The 20,393-nt window shown below is 45.2% G+C and overlaps 2 protein-coding genes across 2 annotated transcripts; both read right to left on the bottom strand.

The window, feature by feature from the left end:
• Positions 1 to 3,088: 3,088 nt before the first annotated feature.
• On the bottom strand, positions 3,089 to 11,312 carry LOC121439727 (splicing factor 3B subunit 6). The gene is made up of 4 exons (XM_041640332.1): positions 11,043 to 11,312; positions 8,293 to 8,411; positions 3,488 to 3,626; positions 3,089 to 3,355 (listed from the first exon to the last, which is right to left on the bottom strand). Exons 1-4 carry the CDS (start codon positions 11,070 to 11,072, stop codon positions 3,266 to 3,268), a joined length of 378 nt encoding a protein of 125 aa, XP_041496266.1. The 5' UTR covers positions 11,073 to 11,312; the 3' UTR covers positions 3,089 to 3,265.
• A 345-nt stretch (positions 11,313 to 11,657) lies between these two features.
• LOC121439721 (quinone oxidoreductase PIG3-like) lies at positions 11,658 to 19,583 on the bottom strand. Its single transcript, XM_041640319.1, has 6 exons — positions 19,372 to 19,583; positions 18,577 to 18,759; positions 15,335 to 15,602; positions 13,974 to 14,183; positions 12,520 to 12,716; positions 11,658 to 11,926 (listed from the first exon to the last, which is right to left on the bottom strand). Exons 2-6 carry the CDS (start codon positions 18,712 to 18,714, stop codon positions 11,744 to 11,746), a joined length of 996 nt encoding a protein of 331 aa, XP_041496253.1. The 5' UTR covers positions 18,715 to 18,759; positions 19,372 to 19,583; the 3' UTR covers positions 11,658 to 11,743.
• Between the last annotated feature and the right edge of the window lie 810 nt (positions 19,584 to 20,393).

A 20,393-nucleotide genomic window follows, 5' to 3' on the forward strand; every position in this document is an offset into this window, starting at 1 on the left:
AGAACTCCTTCAGCCTCCTGACTCCTGGAATTTACAGGTATATACCACCCAGGACTAGCTTTCCTTTTTAAATAAAATGATTACAAACAAATCCTCTAAGCAACTTTGCAAATTAGCTATTACCCTCCTAAACTCACCTGCAGGGAGTCCTCTGTGGAAATAACCTGGCAACCTAGCATTCCCTTGTGGGATCTGATCGCCTAGGGTGATCCCATAACTTCATGTCTGCAGAGTGAGTGATGAGCTTCCTCACCAAATGGAACTCAGCCTGTAGAGAAGCCATCCCCATGCTTTCTGCTGTTAACACCGACAGGATGAGCAAACATGACACGAAAGACTGTTTCATGGGCCACACAAATCTGTCCATAGCAGTATAGCTTGGGTGGCAATTGGCTATAATAACAGCTACTAAGAAACCTAATAATGCAAATGCCTATTGGCTAACACCTGAGGGGTATTGAGGATCTACAGGTAAGCTGAGAAATGACAGCTTTCTCAAGTCTTTGGAAGATGATCTAGAAAACTGACACATGCCAGAGAGTTCAGCCAAGTGTCTTGAGAGAGCCACTGAAGGCTGGTTAGCAGTAGGCCAGTTATAAGACCTGTATCCTGTCCGTTGTTTTCACATTGCTCCTCGATGCATCTCGGAGGCTGTTAAACCTTCAGACGCAGCCTTACTGAAAGTCAAGCAAGCTGGACACACTTGCACAGGAGACTATGTGGACATGGTTTATCCACTGCACTTTCTGTCCTTTGAGACAGAGTGCACTGTGCAACCTAAGCTGGCCTCAAATGTATGATTCTCCTGCCCCTGCCTCTTGGGTGCTTGGATTATAGGTATGTGCCACCATGTCCAACTTCGTCCCTTATACTCTTATACTTGGTTTGGAAAACTGAACTTCAGATGCCAGGTGCAGAAGACAGTCATCAACTAGAGCCTCAGATTTAACAACGTCCTCCTGCAGAGTGACTCAATGTCTATCCTGAGTCTAAGTTCTTGTAACTAAATGACAGAATTCCAAACAATCGGAAGGCATTTGTTTTCTGCAGTGGTGGGGACAAACCCAGTACCTGGCTTACAAAGCCCTCTCTCATGGAGCTCTACCCCCAGCCCTAGTTTTAAAACTCTTAACTTTGGGTCATGAAATCCGGCTAACAAAAATATAATCCGAATGACACTGCTTGTAATTGCCAACAGAAGGGATTTTCTTGGTTATTAACACCATTAGAGGCGAGCTGGCCTGCCACTGGGAGACATCAAGCTGAAATCACCATTAGAGGTGAGCTGGCCTGCCACTGGGAGACATCAAGCTGAAATCAGTCTAATTTGTTTTCCCTGACAAGTCTTTCTGAACACCTTTTACATCTGCAAACACCTAAGCCACAGTATGCATTACACTATGGAACTAGTAAGGAAACCAGAAAGACACTCATAAGGAAATGACGGCTACTTTTTCTCTGCCCACCCCTCTTAGCAATGGCTTTTACTGCCTGTGGTGGCACACGCCTTTAATCCCAGGACTCAGGACATAGAGGCAGGCGGACCTCTGAGTTTGAGGCCACCCTGGCCTACAGAGTGGGTTCCCAGACAGCCAGGGCTAATAAACAGAGAGACAATCTTGAAAAAAAACAAAACAACAAAAAAGGGGATTCCTTCTTACAGTGCTTTCAAAAGTTACTCAAGACGTAATAAATCATTCCTGAGTGAGCTCTGAAAAGACACTACAAAAACTAGAAAGTAGCCTGTTTTCTTAAAAGTAATGACAGCTGTAAGTCTTGCATTTAGAAGTAGGAGATACCTTTGTCTGTCAATACTAGTCAGTCTGTGTGGACTTCAAAGCAACTCTAGATTCTGGGTTTACACAACCATCAGTCCACACTTCTCCATTTGGCCTGTGCCTGAACTATAAAAGCAAATTTATAGCTGTCTTCCCACAAGCTGCCAAGCTACAATGAATATGACAATTATTACACTCCTCCCATGTCACACAAACTCTTGAGATTAAACATTTTATATATGGCAAAGCCACCTTGTGAGCTAAGTCCAAAATATATATATAGTTAATAATGGAAAAGCTATGTAGTAAGTTCAGTCTTGGCCAGGTACCTAAACAGTGCTCTCAAATTTCTAACAAGCTGCCTCCCCAAAAGCCACTGTTCTCTAAGCCATCACCTCAGTGAGACCTCTGCTGTAAGGACAAGGGCTGCCACACTGGCAGCTGTCTGGCTCTTTGAGGCTCTTGGAAGTCCTCTCATGTCTGCCTTTGTCTTTTGAGATAGGGCCTTACTCTGTAACCCAGGCTGAGACTGGCCCAGAATTTACTACATAGCCTAGGAAGGTCTTAAACTCATGGTGATCCTGCTTCAGCTTCCCAAGTGCTGGGATTACAGCTGTACACTATACCAGCTTTTCCTGGCTTTGGTGTCCTCATGCTTCCTCAGCAGGCTGTTACTAAAAATGACAAGTCTGAGCTGCATGTGGTGGCGCACACCTTTAATCCCTGCACTTGGGAGGCAGAGACAGGCGGATATATGATTTGGAGGCCAGCATGGTTTACATGGAGAGACACTGTCTCAAAAAAACAAAACAAAAAAGACAAAAGTCTACAAGTTCCTTTGATGGCACAGGTTTTGGTAAAGACATTTGCTATTAAGCCTGAGTTCAATCTCCAATACCCACATGGTGGAAAAAGAGAAGCAATTCCTACCAGTCATGCTGATCCTACACGTGTGCATTTGCACACATATATACACAACAAATAAATATAAACAAGCCAGGCGGTGGTGGTGCATGCCCTTAATCCTAGCACTCAGGAGGCAGAGGCGGGTGGATCTCTGTTCGAGGCCAGCCTGGTCTACAAGAGCTAGTTCCAGGACAGGCTCCAAAACTACAGAGAAACCCTGTCTCAAAAAAAAACCAAAAACCGGGCGGTGGTGGCACACACCTTTAATCCCAGTACTTGGGAGGCAGAGGTGGGTGGATCTCTGTGAGTTTGAGACCAGCCTGATCTACAGGGCTACACAGAGAAACCCTGTCTCGAACTCCCCACCCCCAACAACAACAACAACAAAAAAATACACCGACAGGTTTTACAAAAGCTATTCGTTTATTAAAATAATATATTCTAATGCTTAGATAAGTTTCAAACACGTCATTCTCGGATTCTAGGTCTCAAACAAAAAATTACAATATTCAGTATGCACTAAAGAGAAAAAAGGTAATGGGGGGCCACACATGGACATATTCAGAGTGAAATCCCCGAGTTCATTTTGGGGGATCTGTGTTGATGCCATACTTTTCCTTGAGAAGCTTCAGCTGCTCCTCCTTCTTCTTGGTGTCCATCTTCTGGAATGCCTGCAAGTGTGACAAACACCACAGTTAATGGGTGCTGACTATAGCTAAAGGAGTTCACCAGTGGCACGAGCTAAGAGAAACCCCACCACACCCTTCCCAGAGCCAGTGCCGCTCTGAATGGGCTGTACTCACCCGGTTAGCATTGTAGTACAAAACCACGAGGTATCTGTTACACACGTTGAATCCCGATAGATGGTCACATGCATTCTTAGCATCAAAGATATCTTCATAGACCACATATGCTGTTCCTCTGGTCTCAGGGGTATTTCCTCTGCAGGACAGATAGAAGACACATTTACCAAAGCATCGACAATTTTCAGTCTTTTTGAACCTGTAACTGGGTTTTATTTGATTTTGCACTGAGTGCTGGTATTAAAGGTGTTTGCCACCACTACCTAATGCCTATAATTTTTTAAATTAATGTGTTTTGAAATGAAATATCTCAAGGACTAAGAGTGAAGCTGCATATGCATGAGCACAAAATTGTACCTAGGGGCACAGTAGTGCACGTCTTTGATCCCAGCACTTAGGAGGCAGAAGCAGGCAGATCACTATGAGTTCAAGGCCAGCCTGGTCTACAGAGTGAGTTCTAGGACAGGCTCTAAAACTACACAGAGAAACCCTGTCTCAAAAAACCAGAGAGAGAGACAGAGACAGAGAGAGCGCATGCGCAAGCCAGTTTAATCTACATAGTGAATTCCAAGTTAGCCAGAGTGGTTACACTAAGTGACCATCTCAAAATCCAACAACAACAAAAGGCAGGAGTCAGCACTCTGTGCTGCACACAGCTGTGAGACACAGTGAGCCTGCGATGGGTGTGGTCAGAGTGCAGTGCCCGTGAATGAACTCCTGTTAAGTTGCCTGGATCTCACAGGGAATGACTGTCTGTTTTAGACAAGGGCTTCCTATGTGGTCTAGGCTGACCTGCCTTGAACTTGTCATCTTCCTGCATGTCTCCAGTGCATTACCATGTCCCACCTGAAGACAGATTTTATAATTTTTATTCTCTTGGCATAACTATTAACAGCCTAATCATTTTCAAGATTGTATTAGGTATGGAAGTTGAGAACTGTCCAAAAGGGGAAAAAAAAGAGTCTCCATTTCCTTAAGGGCAAAGGTAAGTTTTTTTCCTATCTTTTTTTTTCCAGACAGGATCTCCAAATGCAGTCTAGGCTGGCCCCAAACTTAGTCTACTCACTTTAGCCTTCTAAGTGCTGATTCCAGGCACAGACCACCCTACCCAGCTCAAAATGATACTACATGTTATTACACAGTACCTTGCAACATACACCTGAGAGGCAGAGATCTACTTCCTCCCATTTAAAAACATGACTCTATTATCACTGTGTGTATATACACATAGGAGGGTGCAACACGTGCCACAGCGTGGGCGTGGAGGCCAGAGGATGACCTTTACTACTCTGGGTTCCCAGTGGAGCCTTTACCTGCTTGAGGCAGCTCACAAGCCTTCCCTCTCTCCTATTAATTCTGTCATACATTCATCCTCTCCTCCCGCCTCATCTCAGGAATTGCAGTAGGGACAAAGCCTAATCATATTCTTTTTTTTTTTTTTTTAACTTCTAGGAATTAAACTGGAGTCCTTTCACATACTAGACAAGTGTCCTACTACAGAGCTATATATACCCAGCCTTTGGCCTGATTTTTAAACATTCTCCATTTCAGGGGTCCCTCATTATCAACCTCATACCCTGAAATCTACACTATAATTTGAATTTTTTTTTTTTTTTTTTTTTGGTTTTTCGAGACAGGGTTTCTCTGTGGCTTTGGTTCCTGTCCTGGAACTAGCTCTGTAGACCAGGCTGGTCTCGAACTCACACAGATCCACCTGCCTCTGCCTCCCAAGTGCTGGGATTAAAGGCGTGCACCACCATCGCACGGCTATATATAATTTGAATTTTTAAAAGCATGTACTTACAATGTACCATATATTACACACTAAGCTCAGCAACATTTTCCTGACTGCTGACAAACAGAAATGAAAAACCTCATCACACAATTTACCCTTCAGCTACTTTACATCACATATTGATCTCAGTATCATTGTCCTATATTACATGTTTTTTTAAAAGAGATTTCTGTGTATATGTATCTGTCTATGTGTGGGTATTTACATTTAGAGCCATCTTCCAATTAAAGGTTTCGATTGAAATCCCTTATATGTGATTTTAATAGAAAAGGTAACAATATTAAAAGGCTTTAAAGAATACACAGTACCAAATGTCTAGTACATGTCAAGTTGAGTGATCAGCTGTCCTGGTGTGTGAGCATAGTTAGCTTTTAGAAAGCCCCGTTCTAGAACATCAGTACTAGCTGGGTGTGCTGGTGTATGTGGTGGTCTTCAACCCCAACACTCAGGAGGCAGAGGCAGACAAGTTCTAAGTTCAAGGTCAGCCTGGTCTGCAGAGCAAGTTCCCGGACAGCCAGGGTTACACAGAAAAGAAAATCAGTACTGGGTAAACTGCCAGCACCATGCTTGGTGCCAAGTAGCAGCAGAGGTTGATGACAACGAGGGACAGAAGAACAGTTAAGGCCCAGGCTCTTAGGCCACACTGAATTCTCCCTAAGACGGACAGGACAACCAACAGTGAATGAGTCAGTATCACTTCTTCCTTCAAAGAGCTAGGTTCAAGCAAGAGAAAGACATCACAGAAAAAGTATGAATCACAAATCACATGGAGCCACACAAGGAGAGATTAGTGAGGAGAGCTATTTCACTGGATGCTTGTGGAAAGTCTCTCTGCAAAGCCCTCCCTGAGGTTAAGAACATAAGGAGCCAGGGGGCTGTGGGGTGCAGCCAGGGAGAAGCTTGGAAGCAGAGGCCACAAGCTATGGTGGGCCTGCTGTATCCCTGGCCACATTTATTTTACCAGACACTCTATTGCCCAGACTGACCTCAAACTTGCAATCTTTCTGCCTAAGACTTCAAAACGGCTCCCATTACAGGTGTCTTTCATCACGACTGATTCTTTTGTTGCATTTTCAGCAACGTTCTTTAACTTCAACTTAACCATCTCTCAACTATGTATTATCAGTAAGTTTTATAATGCCATCATCATATATTAATCATAGGCATACTACTATTTTATTCACTTATTTTCTTATTATGGTATTGGAGATTGAACTCAGGTGCTTCACACTCTACTACTGGGCTGTATTACCAGCCCTATTCATTTGCATATATATAATATATTATATATAATATAAATATTATATACATATGGATGGTTACTATGAATCAGGCACAAATGCTATCAACGCAAAGCCTGGAAGCACTGACCCTGCCAAGAATACAAGTAAGGTCATGGGCAATAGCACAATCACATATTAACTAGACCTTAGTAGTAACTAAGATAACTAAGCTACAGTAACTTAGTTATTAAGTCATAGTAACTAAGGAATGAATAGAAGAAGTTCAAAGGAGACTGGTGACTAACGCACACTGCAAAGATAGTACAGATTGCATAATTCGATCCAAGCTAAGTCTCTCATAGAGGACTCAAGCCCAGATAGATGAAGCATTCTGCCCAGTTTCAATGAACTTGAAAATGCTCTGTTAGTAACTTAACCAAGGTCTTACAATCAATCTGGTCAATTTATCACACTGCCTCCACATTGAGAACCAAAGGGCGGCCTGGCAGTGATGGTGCTCGCCTTTAGTTCCAGCATTTGGGAGGCAGAAGCAGGCAGATCTCTGTGAATTTGAGGCCAGCCTGGTCTACAGAGTGAGTTCCAGGATATCCAGGGTTACATAAAGAAACCCTATCTCAAATAACAACCAAAAAAAACCTCAACCAACCAAACAAGCAAAAACAACAACCACTACCAAGATTAGAAAAACCCAAAAAGCCTGGCAGCTTTAATGGTAGACTCTTGTTTCCTGGTTCCCAAATCAGAGGATATCTACATATTATTCTTGGTACTTAGAAGAACCTGGAGTTCTCAAATCCCTTAAAATATAGACAAAATGTATCCTGTAGGAAGTCCAGTTGCTCAGAGGACCGAGACCTTCTAAAAGAACAGCTGTTCTACAGTACTTAGTTTTCACCTTCATTCAGCTGTTAATGATGACGTATTTCCAGTAATCAGTTTATTTCTAGGAGAGATGGAGATCATTCAAAAGCAAAGTCTTTGGCTCTCATAGTCCTAAAGCCAACAAGGGGTTCTCAGGTTATAAAAAGAAAAAATAAAATTTGCTTGTTTTGAGATAGAGTCTTAAGAAGTCCAAACTGACCTCAAAATCACTGGATAAATGAAAATGACCTTGAACTCTTGACTCCACCTCTGAAGTGCTGAGATTATAGGCACTGCAGCTCTATGCTCACTTCAAAAAATCTCATATATAGGGCTGGAGAGATGGCTCAGAGGTTAAGAGCACTGGCTGCTCTTCCAGAGGTCCTGAGTTCAATTCCCAGCAACCACATGAGGGCTCACAACCATCAGTAATGAGATCTGATGCCCTCTTCTGGTGTGTGGGTATACATGCAGGACACACACACACACACACACACACACACACACACACACACAGAAACTGTATAGCTAGTTTAACAGTTCAGTTCAGGGTTAAAAGATTTTATCACTAAACACTCCATGGTACTAGAAAGGTCTTTTACCATGGGCCTTGGTAGTCTCACTATGAAACAGACACATCACTACATTCTACCCAGCAGTCTTGCTGCCAGCCACAAATCTGAAATTAGAGATTAGGCAACCATTCTCTATAAGGGACATTTCAAGTCTCAGTAAGACTTATACTCTGCAGTGGTGGAGCACGCCTTTAATCCCGGCACTCAAAAGGCAGAGGCAGGCGGATCTCCGTGAGTCTGAGGCCAGACTGGTCTACAAGAGCTAGTTCCAGGACAGGCACCAAAGCTACAGAGAAGCCCTGTCTCAAAAAAAAAAAAAAAAAGACTTACACTCTGATTTGACGAATAGGTCCATATTTCCCAAATATATCATACATTTCTTCCGCTGTGATTTTATATGGCAAATTCCTTATATATAAAATTCGATTTACTTCAGGTGGGAGGCGAATCTAAAATGAGAAATATGTGTCATTATACTGAAGGAGCAGTGCTGTTATTAAGAAGAACTCAATGATGTAAAATAAGACGCCAAGAATAAGAACTATAATCTGATGCTATTCAAAGTGGTTATATTCTTCAAAAAACATCAGAGCACCACATAGAGGGATACTCTAAGCAGGAACTGAAACAGGCTTTTGGCCTCTCCAATTTAACAAGTATTTCCCACTTCAGTCTCCTTCATTCCCCTGGGACAGAAAAGAGGGTAAATTCCCACTCATAAGTTTTCTTATGTCTTAAGAACTTGCGTCAATAACTTCTCTCTTGTTCTTTCAGGCTTTCCCTAGCAACCAGTTTCTAGTCCTTACGTGAGCAGCCAACCTGGTCCTCCCAATGCCCACAGGAAACGGAACATTAGAGTCCTCTTCACTTACTCTCAAATAGTTACTAACTGCCTTTTTTAAAAAAAAAATTATTTATTTATTATGTATACAATATTCTGTCTATGTGTATGTCTGCAGGCCAGAAGAGGGCACCAGACCTCATTACAGATGGTTGTGAGCCACCATGTGGTTGCTGGGAATTGAACTCAGGACCTTTGGAAGAGCAGGCAATGCTCTTAACCACTGAGCCATCTCTCCAGCCCCACTAACTGCCTTTTTAGTGTGCACAGTGGGCTAGGTATTGGAGAGACACCTTGAAGAGCAGACAAGGTGTCTGGCTTCCCTGACTTTCTACTTTATCTTGCTTTGTTCTTTTTCAGTCAAGTAGAAGAGGGACATCTCTACTCACCAACTCATATTCTTTATTTCTTAGACAACCAGACCTAGTTACCACCCAGCAGTCTGCTGAAAGTGATTCTACTAAGGTTCCAGTGTTCACTTCTCAAACTCTGAGGTGCCTGACTCTTGTTCCTCCTCCATACTCCATTTCCTCCCAACACCTCTACTTCTTCACAATCCTTCACATTAAAATATTGTCCCAGCCAGGCGGTGGCGCACGCCTTTAATCCCAACACTGGGGAGATAGAGACAGGCAAATAAATCTCTGTGAGTTCGAGGCCAGCCTGGTCTACAGAGAGAGTTCCAGGACAAAGCTAGAGAAACCCTGTTTCCAAAAAAAGAAAAAAAAAATTGTCCCATAGTTTGTTCCTTTTCACGCTATATAACCATCACTCTTCACGTTCCTTATTCCACACTGATAACGCATAGCTACTCTTTGCTAATATAGTCAATTATGTGTGACACATACACACACAATACAATAATAAATATAAATTAAAAAAAAGCTTTATTCCCTAGCGTCAAATGAGTAGTGATGATAAAGACCCTCCCCAGTTTTATAATCAAAAACTGCAAGACAGAAATATATTTCTCTTAATAAATCTGCTTTCTTGCTCTTCAAAACACTCTTCTCTCTCCTAAAACCTCACCATCATCATGCCCTGTAGAATTTGAAAGGGCTGTATACTCTTCCCTGCCAACCCAGGATATGACCAAATGGTATTATATATTCATCTATATCCATTTCATTTTTCTTCTACTGCTATACCAACCACTCATCCACTCAAAATCACTTCTTTAATTATTTTCGTTTTCTGTTGTAGTTTGAGGTGCTTGGAATCCAATTCAGGGACTACCACTGAGCCACATTTCCAGATTTAATCCTGAACTTAATACATCTTTCTTCTTTTATCAGGTTTCTCCCATTCTATTGGTGCATTCTTGTTTGCATATAAAATGTACTTTAAGTATCTTTAGAACAATTCAATTTCTCTAAAAAGAAAATCCATGCTGGGCAGTGGTGGCGCGAGTTCTAGGACAGGCTCCAAAGCAACACGGGAAACACTGTCTCAAAACAAAAGAAAAAAGAAAGAAAACTCAGAGGACCAACTCTTTGCAGTTTTCTTTTTCTTAATTCCCACCATCTTTTCACCCTATAGGAACCAAGTTTTCATTCATCGAAATGATTCAAATGATCAAGGTAGGCAAAATCTTCATCAGCATACCCAATGGTCAATTATCTGTCTTTGTGTAGGTGTAATTCTAAAAGTTTTAACCGTTGCCTACTCTCTATTTTTTTCTTAAAGATGTTGGCAACACTTCACTCGCTGCCAACAGTAGGACATAAGAATGAGTTTTTATTTAATCCACTGTTGTGTCCCCAACACTTAACACTGGCGTGTGGCACATAGTAGGTGTTAAACAAATACAACTGAAGAACTGCTTCCCATCTGTAAAACCAGAGACACGGCAGGTGCTTAAATATTGATAAGAGAGTTCTACGTGAGAGAAAAATCCCAGGCTGGTAGTGAACTGAGTACTGAGTTACTGAGAACGACTGTGCTATCGACTTGTTAGACTCAGGAGGTCCTAACGCCTGATCCTGGTGAGGTCAAGCAGCAGCAGAGATTGTAGATTTTACGCTGTCAGTGATACCAGAGGGCTCTCAATAGGGGCGGGGGCGAAAAGTCGCTCAAGGAAAGCACCCCGGAGGATAAGACCAGGGGAAACACTCCTCTGACCGAACAGGCCACGGGTTTCCCCGCCTGTGGGCGGAGGACAAGAACGCTCCCCCCGCCCCACGCTGCCACAGTCAAGCCCCGCGATCGTTCCCCACCCGCGCGGAAAGCGGGTACTCACATTCGCCCGCTTGGCCGCTTGCATCGCCATCTTGGCGAGCTGTGGGAGGTAACCGTGGGATTCCTCTGAGTGTCTCTAAAGCTCGGTTGCCGTCGAGGGCGACAGGGCGCCAGACACAGAGTACCCACAGCCAGGCAGCGCCGGAAGCTGTCACAGCGCTGCCGGGAAGCCCGCGCCTCAAACTAAGCCGTGTCGACGTCCTCGAAAAGATGTTCCAGACCAAACTACTGCGTGCGTTCTCAGACCGGAAGACGAAAAGGCGAGCTCCAAGACGCTTCCGGAGAGCGGACAGGAAGGGGCGGAGCGAAGGCTACGGGGAGGGAGGTGTTCCTGTTTGAAGGGGCGGGGCTGGAGGACCGAGGGGCGGGGCGGGGTCTATTTGAGGAGCCCGCCCCATGGGCTGCGGCGAGGCGCTGCGGACGGACGCGGAGGTGGGCGTGTCGCGCTCGCAGCGTGCTTAGAGCATCCTACAAGTTTCTGAATCTGATCCTTACCCAGAGCGGTAGTGCTGGGCCTGGATCTCGGGTTGCCCGTCCGTCTGATAGTCCGGACTCCCCCCTCCCCACGTCTTCGTGTTGGGTCACCGACAGAAAGCACACCTCCCTTTTTCTGCACATTTCCTCTTTTATTTCGTTACACCAGCTTTACAGGGGCGGTCCTGGGAGTAGAAGCCACTCCCAAGTTTGCTCCGGAGTCCTCCTTCACTGGGGCAGCTCCAAGACAATTTTGCCCACGTTCTTGTTAGCCTCCATGTACTCGTGGGCCGCTCGAATATCAATCGCCTGGTAGACCCTATCCACCACCGGCAGCAGACGTTGGGGGCAGTCCTCGGAGAAGTAGGGCAGAATCTGCTCCGTGAAAGTTTTCACCAGCGCTTGCTTGTACTAAGGAAAAGAACATCAACCTGAAGAGAGGCCCTACCCTGCCATGCCCCATCCTGTCTGAGCATCTGAAACAGCACACCCCTTCACTTCCCATATGAAAGAGCATGCTTTGAAACGAGCAACCTCAATCTGTATCAGGTAAGATACAGTAAAACCCTAGTGTAACTGACAGACTTACATAGTGTCGATACAAAGGGTTGCTCAAGCCTTATCTTCCCCATGGGGTGCGAAACTGATGAAATAACATTCCTAAAGCTGGCGCCTGCTAGAATGCTACAGAGGACTTTAAGGAACAGAAATTTGTTGAAGGTGTAAGCTTATTTACCTAGTAGACTTTCTTAGTACACTGAGAAGAGATCTACCCTGAAAACAAAGCCTCGACTGTTTTGTTCATCCTGATGGAAAGAGTGTGTGTGTGTGTGTGTGTGTGTGTGTGTGTGTAGCATGAGATGGATATGCCGGAGGTTTCTGCTGGCTAATCTGAATATTTCTCTGACACATCTGTCCACAAGATAGCAGGTTTCTTTATGGGCTTTCCCTATGACTGGGTCTGTACAACATTTTTCTGGGTGACAGACTCTTCTCCCACTCACCTTGATATCCCTAGGTCGCAACAAGCTGGTGATCAGACTGCCTCGCTTAAAAAGCAGTTTTGAAAACAGGGGCCCATTAACATCAGCGCCTCCTATTAAACCATAGAGAATCCAGCGGCCATCAAGAGCAAGGCAGTTGACATTCTTCTCCCAATAGGATCCACCTACGCAGTCTAGAATAATATCAACTCCAACGCCTTCCAAAGGGGAAAGATTGATAGTAATGTTAGACACAAGAATTGGTACAAATACGATTTCATGGTGTATCTGTGGGAATGTGGGTAAAAATAAATATAGGTGTGGCAATGCACGCCTGTAATTGCAGCACTTGGAGGAGGAGGCAGGAGGATCAAGCTCGAGGCTGACCTAGGGTACATGGTGAGAACTTGCCTCAAAATAACAAGTTAATACATGTACAGGTGGGACTAAAAACGTTGGCCATAGAAATATTGTTGTAAATGGAATTACTCTATAACAGCATTGTAATATAGTGCATCATTTGAGTCCCCAGTCCCCAGTCCCCAGTCCCCAGTCCCCACCTCATCCTAGACCTGGTATCTCACCTCACTCCCCCCCTCACCCAAGTAATATAGTCCCACCAGCATTCAGGCTGAGTAAGAGTAGAAAAGAGGAAATCTACTCCAGGCCACAGTGCAGATGCTTGTCCACATCTAAGTTAGAAAGTCTGCCCTGGGTATCAGTCATAGCTTGCTAACTTTGTTCTCGTCTTTCCTTTTCTACCCACAAGAAAACAGAAAAAGATGAATGGGAGGAAAAAGTCAGATTTGAGCTATGTTGTAGCTCAATTGGTGGTGTCTGCCTAACGTGCATAAAACCCTGGACTTGGTCCCCAGAATCACATAAACCAGATAAGGTGGCATATATCTGTAATCCCAGCACTGGGAAGATAAAAACGGGAGAATCAGAGGTTCAAGGTCATTCTTAGCTATAGTGAGTTTGAGGCCAGCCTGGATATATGAAACCCTGTCTTCAAAAAAAAAAATCCAGATTTGGCATACGCACATATGCGCGCGCACACACCTGCCTGCCTGCCTGCTTATGGGGTTCTCACCCCAACCCAACTTTGACCATCTCATTAGTCTGGGCTGCAGGCTTCCTGTTACCTCGCTATCGAGTGGCTGTTTTGGAAGAATGGGCCCTGGATAATTCTAGAACAACTCTGTGTGATTATGCAGTTTCTAAACATGTATGAACCATGTCACTTACAAGAATACACATTGTGGGTTAGGGATGTAGCTCTTGATGGTGGAGTTCTAGCCCTGCATGGATATGAACAACACTGAAATAATCTTAGAAGCCCCGTGCTGGGTGCTAGTCTCTAGTAATCAAACACCAGAACACACCAGTTTGTCCAGGGCAGCTACAGTTCTTTCAGCAACCATGGAGATGAAGGTTTCATTTAACCATTTTTTTATATCTGCTGAGTGAGTTACCTTTAGTGAATCTCAGTGTTGCTTCAGAAAAATCTTCTCTGTAATTGAATCCAGCAGCAGCCCCAAGATTTTCGGCCATTTGAAGTTTGTGCGGGGAGCCAGCTGTGACCAGAGGAATAGCGCCAGCCTTCCGAGTCAGCTGGATGGCAGCTGTGCCCACACCGCTCGATCCTGCATGGATCAGCACATAATCTCCAACTTGAACATGGCCTGTGATGGAGAGTACAGACGCTGTTATCCCTTCTGTCCAACTATAGAAATAGCCTATCCTCATCGCCCAACTCTTGGATCAAATGCCAAATAACTTGTTTTCTGAAGGAATACATAGGCAGTTCTCTCTGTATGTGTCTTTCTCTCCTTTCTCTTTTCTCTTACTGTCTCTGATCAAGGGGGAAATGGACTTTAGTTACAAAACTATTGGTAGCCACATCTATTATCTCTGTTTGAAATGCGAACTAACACCCAATGCGTGTATCTACGTACATACTTTTTAAAGCAAGAGAAGCCCCCATTGCCCGTTGTCATTACCTGAAGCCAGTCCTCCTTCAGTCTGAATCTGCCTTTAGGTGGTCTTACTGACTCAAGTGTTGCACATAGACACCAGACTCTTCCACTCCAAATGGAGCTTTCTTTAGCATATTTTTTTTTTCAAAATGGGAAGTGACTTTTTGGTTTTGCACTGAGTCCAAACAGCCTTGCATTCAAGGCCTTCGATCTACCAAACCTCATCTTTTACTAAGGACAGCAACCATCCCTCATCTCTGAGAGCAGTGGCTGCCCTCCCTTTGAGATTTTCTTGGTCTGCCTTGATGCTTATTTTGTCTACCACAGCCCAGGTCGTTTTGTTCCTAAAAAGCCACCCCTGCTTACATCAGGTTTTCCCACCTCAGACTTCAATTGCTGATAGAGAGAGAGCTATTCTCCCAAATTCTATGGCTGTATTTCTTCCTTTTTTTCTCTTCTTTCCTTTTTTTTTCAAAGTTGAGGATCAAATGCAGGCCCCTGAACATGCTAGGAAAATGATCTACCACTGAGATACACCCCTAGTCTGCCTCTTCTATTGCCCTGGGCCCCAAAGAGAAGCCTGCATGATTTGAGGTGCATATTGCTTCCAGGTCTTGTGTTAAGATATTCATAGACCTCCCATCTGCTACCCATAGTTCTCACCGCCCCTGTATCAAGCCATTTTAACATGGTTTGATGACCTGATACAGAAAGGTGGGGTAGGCTGGTTGGTGCTGGGTGTCCTAGAGGGCTGCTGGGGTTTGGAGAGGGTATCCCAGAGGTCTGCTGAGGTTTAGGGAGGTTGGCTCCGTAGGGGGTGAGGCCTGCTGTGTGAAGTTAGCAGCAGGCATCCTCACCTGCCAGATGTAAGAGCTGAAAGGCAGTAATCCAGGCCTCTGGGATGGCTGCGGCTTGAGACAGGGTCAGTCCTTTTGGGATAGGCATAAGAAGATCTTCATGGACAGTGACATACTGAGCTTGTCCTCCACCAGGGAGCAAAGCCATGGCCAAATCCCCAGTCTTCCAGTGTCCCTTGCAGCCAGGCCCCAGCTCAGCCACATGTCCCGATGCTTCAAGTCCTAAAATGCTACTGGCCCCTGGGGGCGGGTCATACTGGCCCAGTCTCTGCAGAAAGAGAGGCGTATGCATCAGGGAGGTGGTCACCGGAAACCTGTGTGTGCCGCATCCCTGGACCTCTAACAGCTCTTCCTCTTCTCAGAGAAAAGTCAGGATGAAGTGATGTGTGAGGGCCTTCTGTCTGTGTGTTACTTCTATTGGTTAAGGAATAAAGAGCTGCTTTGAGCCTATGGCAGGGAAGAACAGAACTCAGTGAGGAAAGCTAGACTGTTTGCTGGGAGAAAGAAGGGCAGAGTCAGGAGAAGCCACGGAGCCGCCTGGAGACAGAATGCTGAAACTTTGCTGGTAGGCCACGACCTCGTGATGATGCACAGATTAATGGAGATGGGTTAAATTAAGATGTAAGAGTTAGCAAATAAGAAGTTAGAGCTAATGGGTCAAGCAGTGGTTTAATTAATACAGTTTCTGTGTGGTTATTTTGGGGCCGAGCAGCTAGGAACCAATGAGTGCCAATGATGAGTGGCTCACTCCCTCCAACCATGAAGTCCAGTTCCAGTTTGGGTTTTGTTTTTTTTATTTATTTTTGGGTTTTTTTTTTTTTTTTTTTGGTTTTTCAAGACAGGGTTTCTCTGTATAGCCATGGCAGTCCCGGAATTCACTCTGTAGACTAGGCTGGCCACAAAGTCCCAGAGATTAGCCTGCCTCTGTCTTCTGAGTGCTGGGATTAAAGGTGTATGCTACCACCACTCAGGGAAGTCCAGTTTTGTAAGTCAGGAAAAAGGAGAGGGAAATGGCTTGGTTTATGTAAATTAAAGGCTTCAGGTCACAAATAGCAGTGAGTACCACAACTGATAGAGTCCTCAGCTAGTTAGTTTATCCAAGTCCTGTACAAAGGAAGAAAGAAAGGAAGAGACCAGGGTGGGGAAATGGTTTGTCCAAGATTGCAAAGTAAATTATTAAAGAGACTGGGAACAAAACCGTGGAATTTTCACCATCATTGTAATTTATTGAATGACAAACTGTACTTACCCTGGGTCTCAAATGCTTTAGACCACAAGGACATAAATGGGGTTTTACATCAGAACCCTTTCAGACTACAATTGCCTGGTCCCGACATGTTCATTTTAAAAAGTTCACCAGTTGATTCTGATACCCATTTCTTTCTGTGTGTGTATGTGTGTGTGGGGGGGGGGGTGTACACGCACATATGTGTGTAGGATGCATATGGAATCCAGAGGTCAATACTGAGTGCTTGCCACCTTATATTTGACGCTTAGAGTTACTTGTTCAACTAGACTGGCTGGCCAGCAAGCTCCATGGATTCTCCTATCTCTGGGGGTTTCTCCTGTTTCTGGGATGACAGGTGCACACACACACACCTTTATTTTTAAGGTTACTTTATGTGAATTTTGCCTGCATTTATGTCTACGGGAGGGTGCCAGATTCCCTGGAACTGGAGTTACAGACAGTAACTCCATGTGGGTGCTCGGAATCGAACCCAGGTCCTCTGGAAGAGCCCAGGTCCTCTGGGAGAGCAGCCAGGGCTCTTAACCGCTGAGCCAGCTCTCCAGTCCGCACACCTGGGTTTTAATTATTGGCCTGGCCGACCAAGCTCAGGTCCTCGTGCTTGTTCTACCACGGTTCACCAACAGAGTCACCGTCCTCACCCCTGGTGCACAGTTCTGGTTGACCCCAGCCAGCTCAACTGTGAAGGAGGCTGCGGTAGAAAGTATCAAACCCACAGCCTGCGACTGAACTGTGCCTTACCCTTCCTTGTATAATCTGCTACCTTTCGCGTGTTTGTTTTTGTGGTGCCGAGGACCTTGAGCATGTTAAGCAAATCTTCTACCACAGTTACGTCTTTGGCCCTACTTCATTTCATTTTTCTAGTTGTTGGTTTACCCACCAACCCACCACCACCGTAAGTTCTTTCTTTGAAGCCTAGGCTGGCCTCAAACTTGAGGCAATCCTCCAGCCTCAGCCTCCACAGTGCTGGGATCATTCATTATTAAAATTGTAGGCTACATCAGTGGTGAACATTCTGGAGACCGAGTTGGGACGATCTCAAGTATGAGACCATCCTGGTCTGTGTAGGGTTAAAACCATTTTTTTTACTTCTATTTTTATTATTTATTTTATTATTATCATTAAAATTATTAAAACAATTTTAAAGTGAAAAATTAAAACAACAAATAAATAAAAGTTGCCCATTAGCATTCCCTCTTTTGGTTGGACTGTAACTTTTCTTTTCCAAGCCAGTCAGTTTGTTTGGGTTACTTACAGGAGTATGGGTGAGAGGTTATTTACATTGTAATTTATTAATCAGACCGCATTGGGTCAGTTTGCTTCCTTGGCTGTTCCTGGGTTACCTGGAAGCCAGCCTATTTTCAAAAGAGTCTGTTTAAAAAAGGGTAATACTCTAACTAGGCTTTAGAATTAACTGGGTAAAATTCAAGGCCTATAAGAGAAAAATCCTAACCAAAGTTTAATTAACAAGCACTTTTTTTTCAGTTTGGGTTCCAAGGGCACAGCAGTCTAGATTAAGTCATTAAGACTGTGAAGGGACCATGTCTAACTTTGTTCTAGGTCTTCCTTTATCTGTAAAATATAAATAGGCTTGTCTGTCGAGTTTTTAGGGGCAGCTGTCCCCCCCCCCACCCCACCCTCCTGTGTCAACAAATGGTACTTCCCTGCCCCTTTCCGGGATGCCCAGGAAGATGATGAGGGAACACATAGTGGGCTGTGCTTTGCAAACACCCCTGTTTTTGCTGTGGAGGATCACCCAGGGCTTGGAGCATGTTAGGCAAAGGCTCGCCCAGTGAGCTACACCCTCGGCACAGCCCCTCACTTACAGGAACAAAGTGGCCACTTAGCTTTGGGCCTCAGAACCCCCAGGACAGCTGTTCTAATGGGTGTTGTGGGCAACACCCCAGTCCCTGCTTTTTCTATCTGGTCAGTTCACTGAAGACAGAGATTGAGCCCTGGAGCCCACCCTGCACTGCTTGGTGGAACCCTTGGGTACCTGGAGTAAGTCAGCCCTGTTCAGGGCACTGGCTGCCACCTTCAGGAGGACTTCACCCTCTCCTGGGCTCGGCTTGGCCACCTCCTTGAGGTAGAGATTTTCTGGTCCACCTGGCTGGTCAAAGTACACTGCCAGCATGCTGTCTGGGTACACTGGGTGGGCAGCAGGCAGAAAGCCCGGGCTCTGAAGGGAAAAGGGGTAGGGACACCTGTTAGCTAGCATTCAAGAGCCTGCCCTGGCCTGCCCCTGGGGTCCTGACAGGATCCGTCCTCAGCTGCAGCCACTGAGAGCAGCTCCTGTGCACATTTGCTGCTTTCCCTTTTAAAAGGTGGGCCTGATTTCTTCCTTTCCATCTCTCTTTGGAGGAAGTAAGTGGCTGCTGCTGTGGCTCCTTTCTCTCTCTCTCTCTCTCTCTCTCTCTCTCTTTCTTTCCCTCTCTACCTCTCTCTCCTCGTCCCCCTTCTTCCTCCCTCTCCCCTTCCCCCCTTCCCTTCCATAACCCACTAAATAAATAACCACTTTCTCTGCAAAAAAAAAGGGGGGGGCTGGGCCTGCCCAACTCCCATCTCCTCTCTCTCTTTTTCTCTCTCTCTCCACATCCCCTCTCTCCCTCTCTCTTTTTCTCTTGTCCCCAGGGACCAGCCTCTGCCCCCTACTCTCTGCCCTCTATTCTGCCCTTTTCTCTCCTCTTCCAATAAACCTCCTATGTGAATCTTGTTGCATGGTTCTCTATGCAGCATTTTTTAAAGTTACAGCAACACCCCTGTGCAGCACCCACTGCAGATGGCTGCTCACCCAGATCCTGGATCCTGTCTCCCAGGACCCTGCAATCCCTCCACAGGCTCTTGGTCCTGGATGACACACTTTGAAACACTGCCCAGGGCTGGAAACACTGAAGGGCTGCAACAGATTACCCTGTTTCAGGGTTGGAATCCCCAGTCCTGTCGACAGGCCCCTTCAGGCCATGGGAATAACTTAACTAAGCTTGTTTAGCAGGTACTGCCCGTCTTGGCTCCTTTGGGTGCTGGTGACCACACCCCAGAGCCAAGGGCCCGCCCTCAGCTGCCACCGGACTCTGAACTCTGAGAGGTCCAAGGGGTGGGACTAACTGAAGGAAGCCAACCCAAACTGTTGTCCTTTTTACCCTTTTGAAGCAAGATTAATAAAAGACAGATATTGGGGTTCAACCTGAAGACCAGAAAAACAAAGCAGTCAGCCACTGGCTCTTACCTCAACCTTAGTCTGAAAATGGTGATCCCACCTCCAGGAAACCTCAGAATGAGACTGTCTGTGAGAGCTGTCTCCTCCCATTTTATAATCCTCTCTCGTTCTGGGATTAAGCACCACTATCGCCTGATTTCTGTGCAAACTAGTGTGTGTGTGTGTCATTCCTGCCTGGTCTCTAAGGCTGACCAGTGTGACTGTTTTACCTTTCTGATCCTCAGACAAGTTTTATTTATTAAAATTCAAATGAAATGCCAATACACCCTTTAAAATGGCAGTTTGGGTATTACTTTCCTCAATTTAGGGGACATGGAAGCTGTTCCAGTTGTCATTATAGGAGGCAGAACTTCCCTCTTTCCAGATGACTTAGGCTCAGCCACAACCTGAGACCCAGAGCCATCCATTTTCCAATCAAGCCAGGCTCTCCTCTGTTCAGGCTACAGAGCTTCGAGGTGGGGTGTACATAAATCCACCGGGACTGGGCTCCACAACTCTGTGCTTTGATTGCTTGGGTTTTTCTGTAATGGTCCCCATCTATTGCAGAGCGAAGTTTCCTTGATGAAGGGAGAGAACTACACTTATCTGTGGGTATA

The sequence above is a fragment of the Microtus oregoni genome, unplaced genomic scaffold, assembly GCF_018167655.1.
Source record: "Microtus oregoni isolate MIOR12 unplaced genomic scaffold, Mior012 000062F_ref0000492, whole genome shotgun sequence".
In the NCBI taxonomy this organism is placed as follows: domain Eukaryota; kingdom Metazoa; phylum Chordata; class Mammalia; order Rodentia; family Cricetidae; genus Microtus; species Microtus oregoni.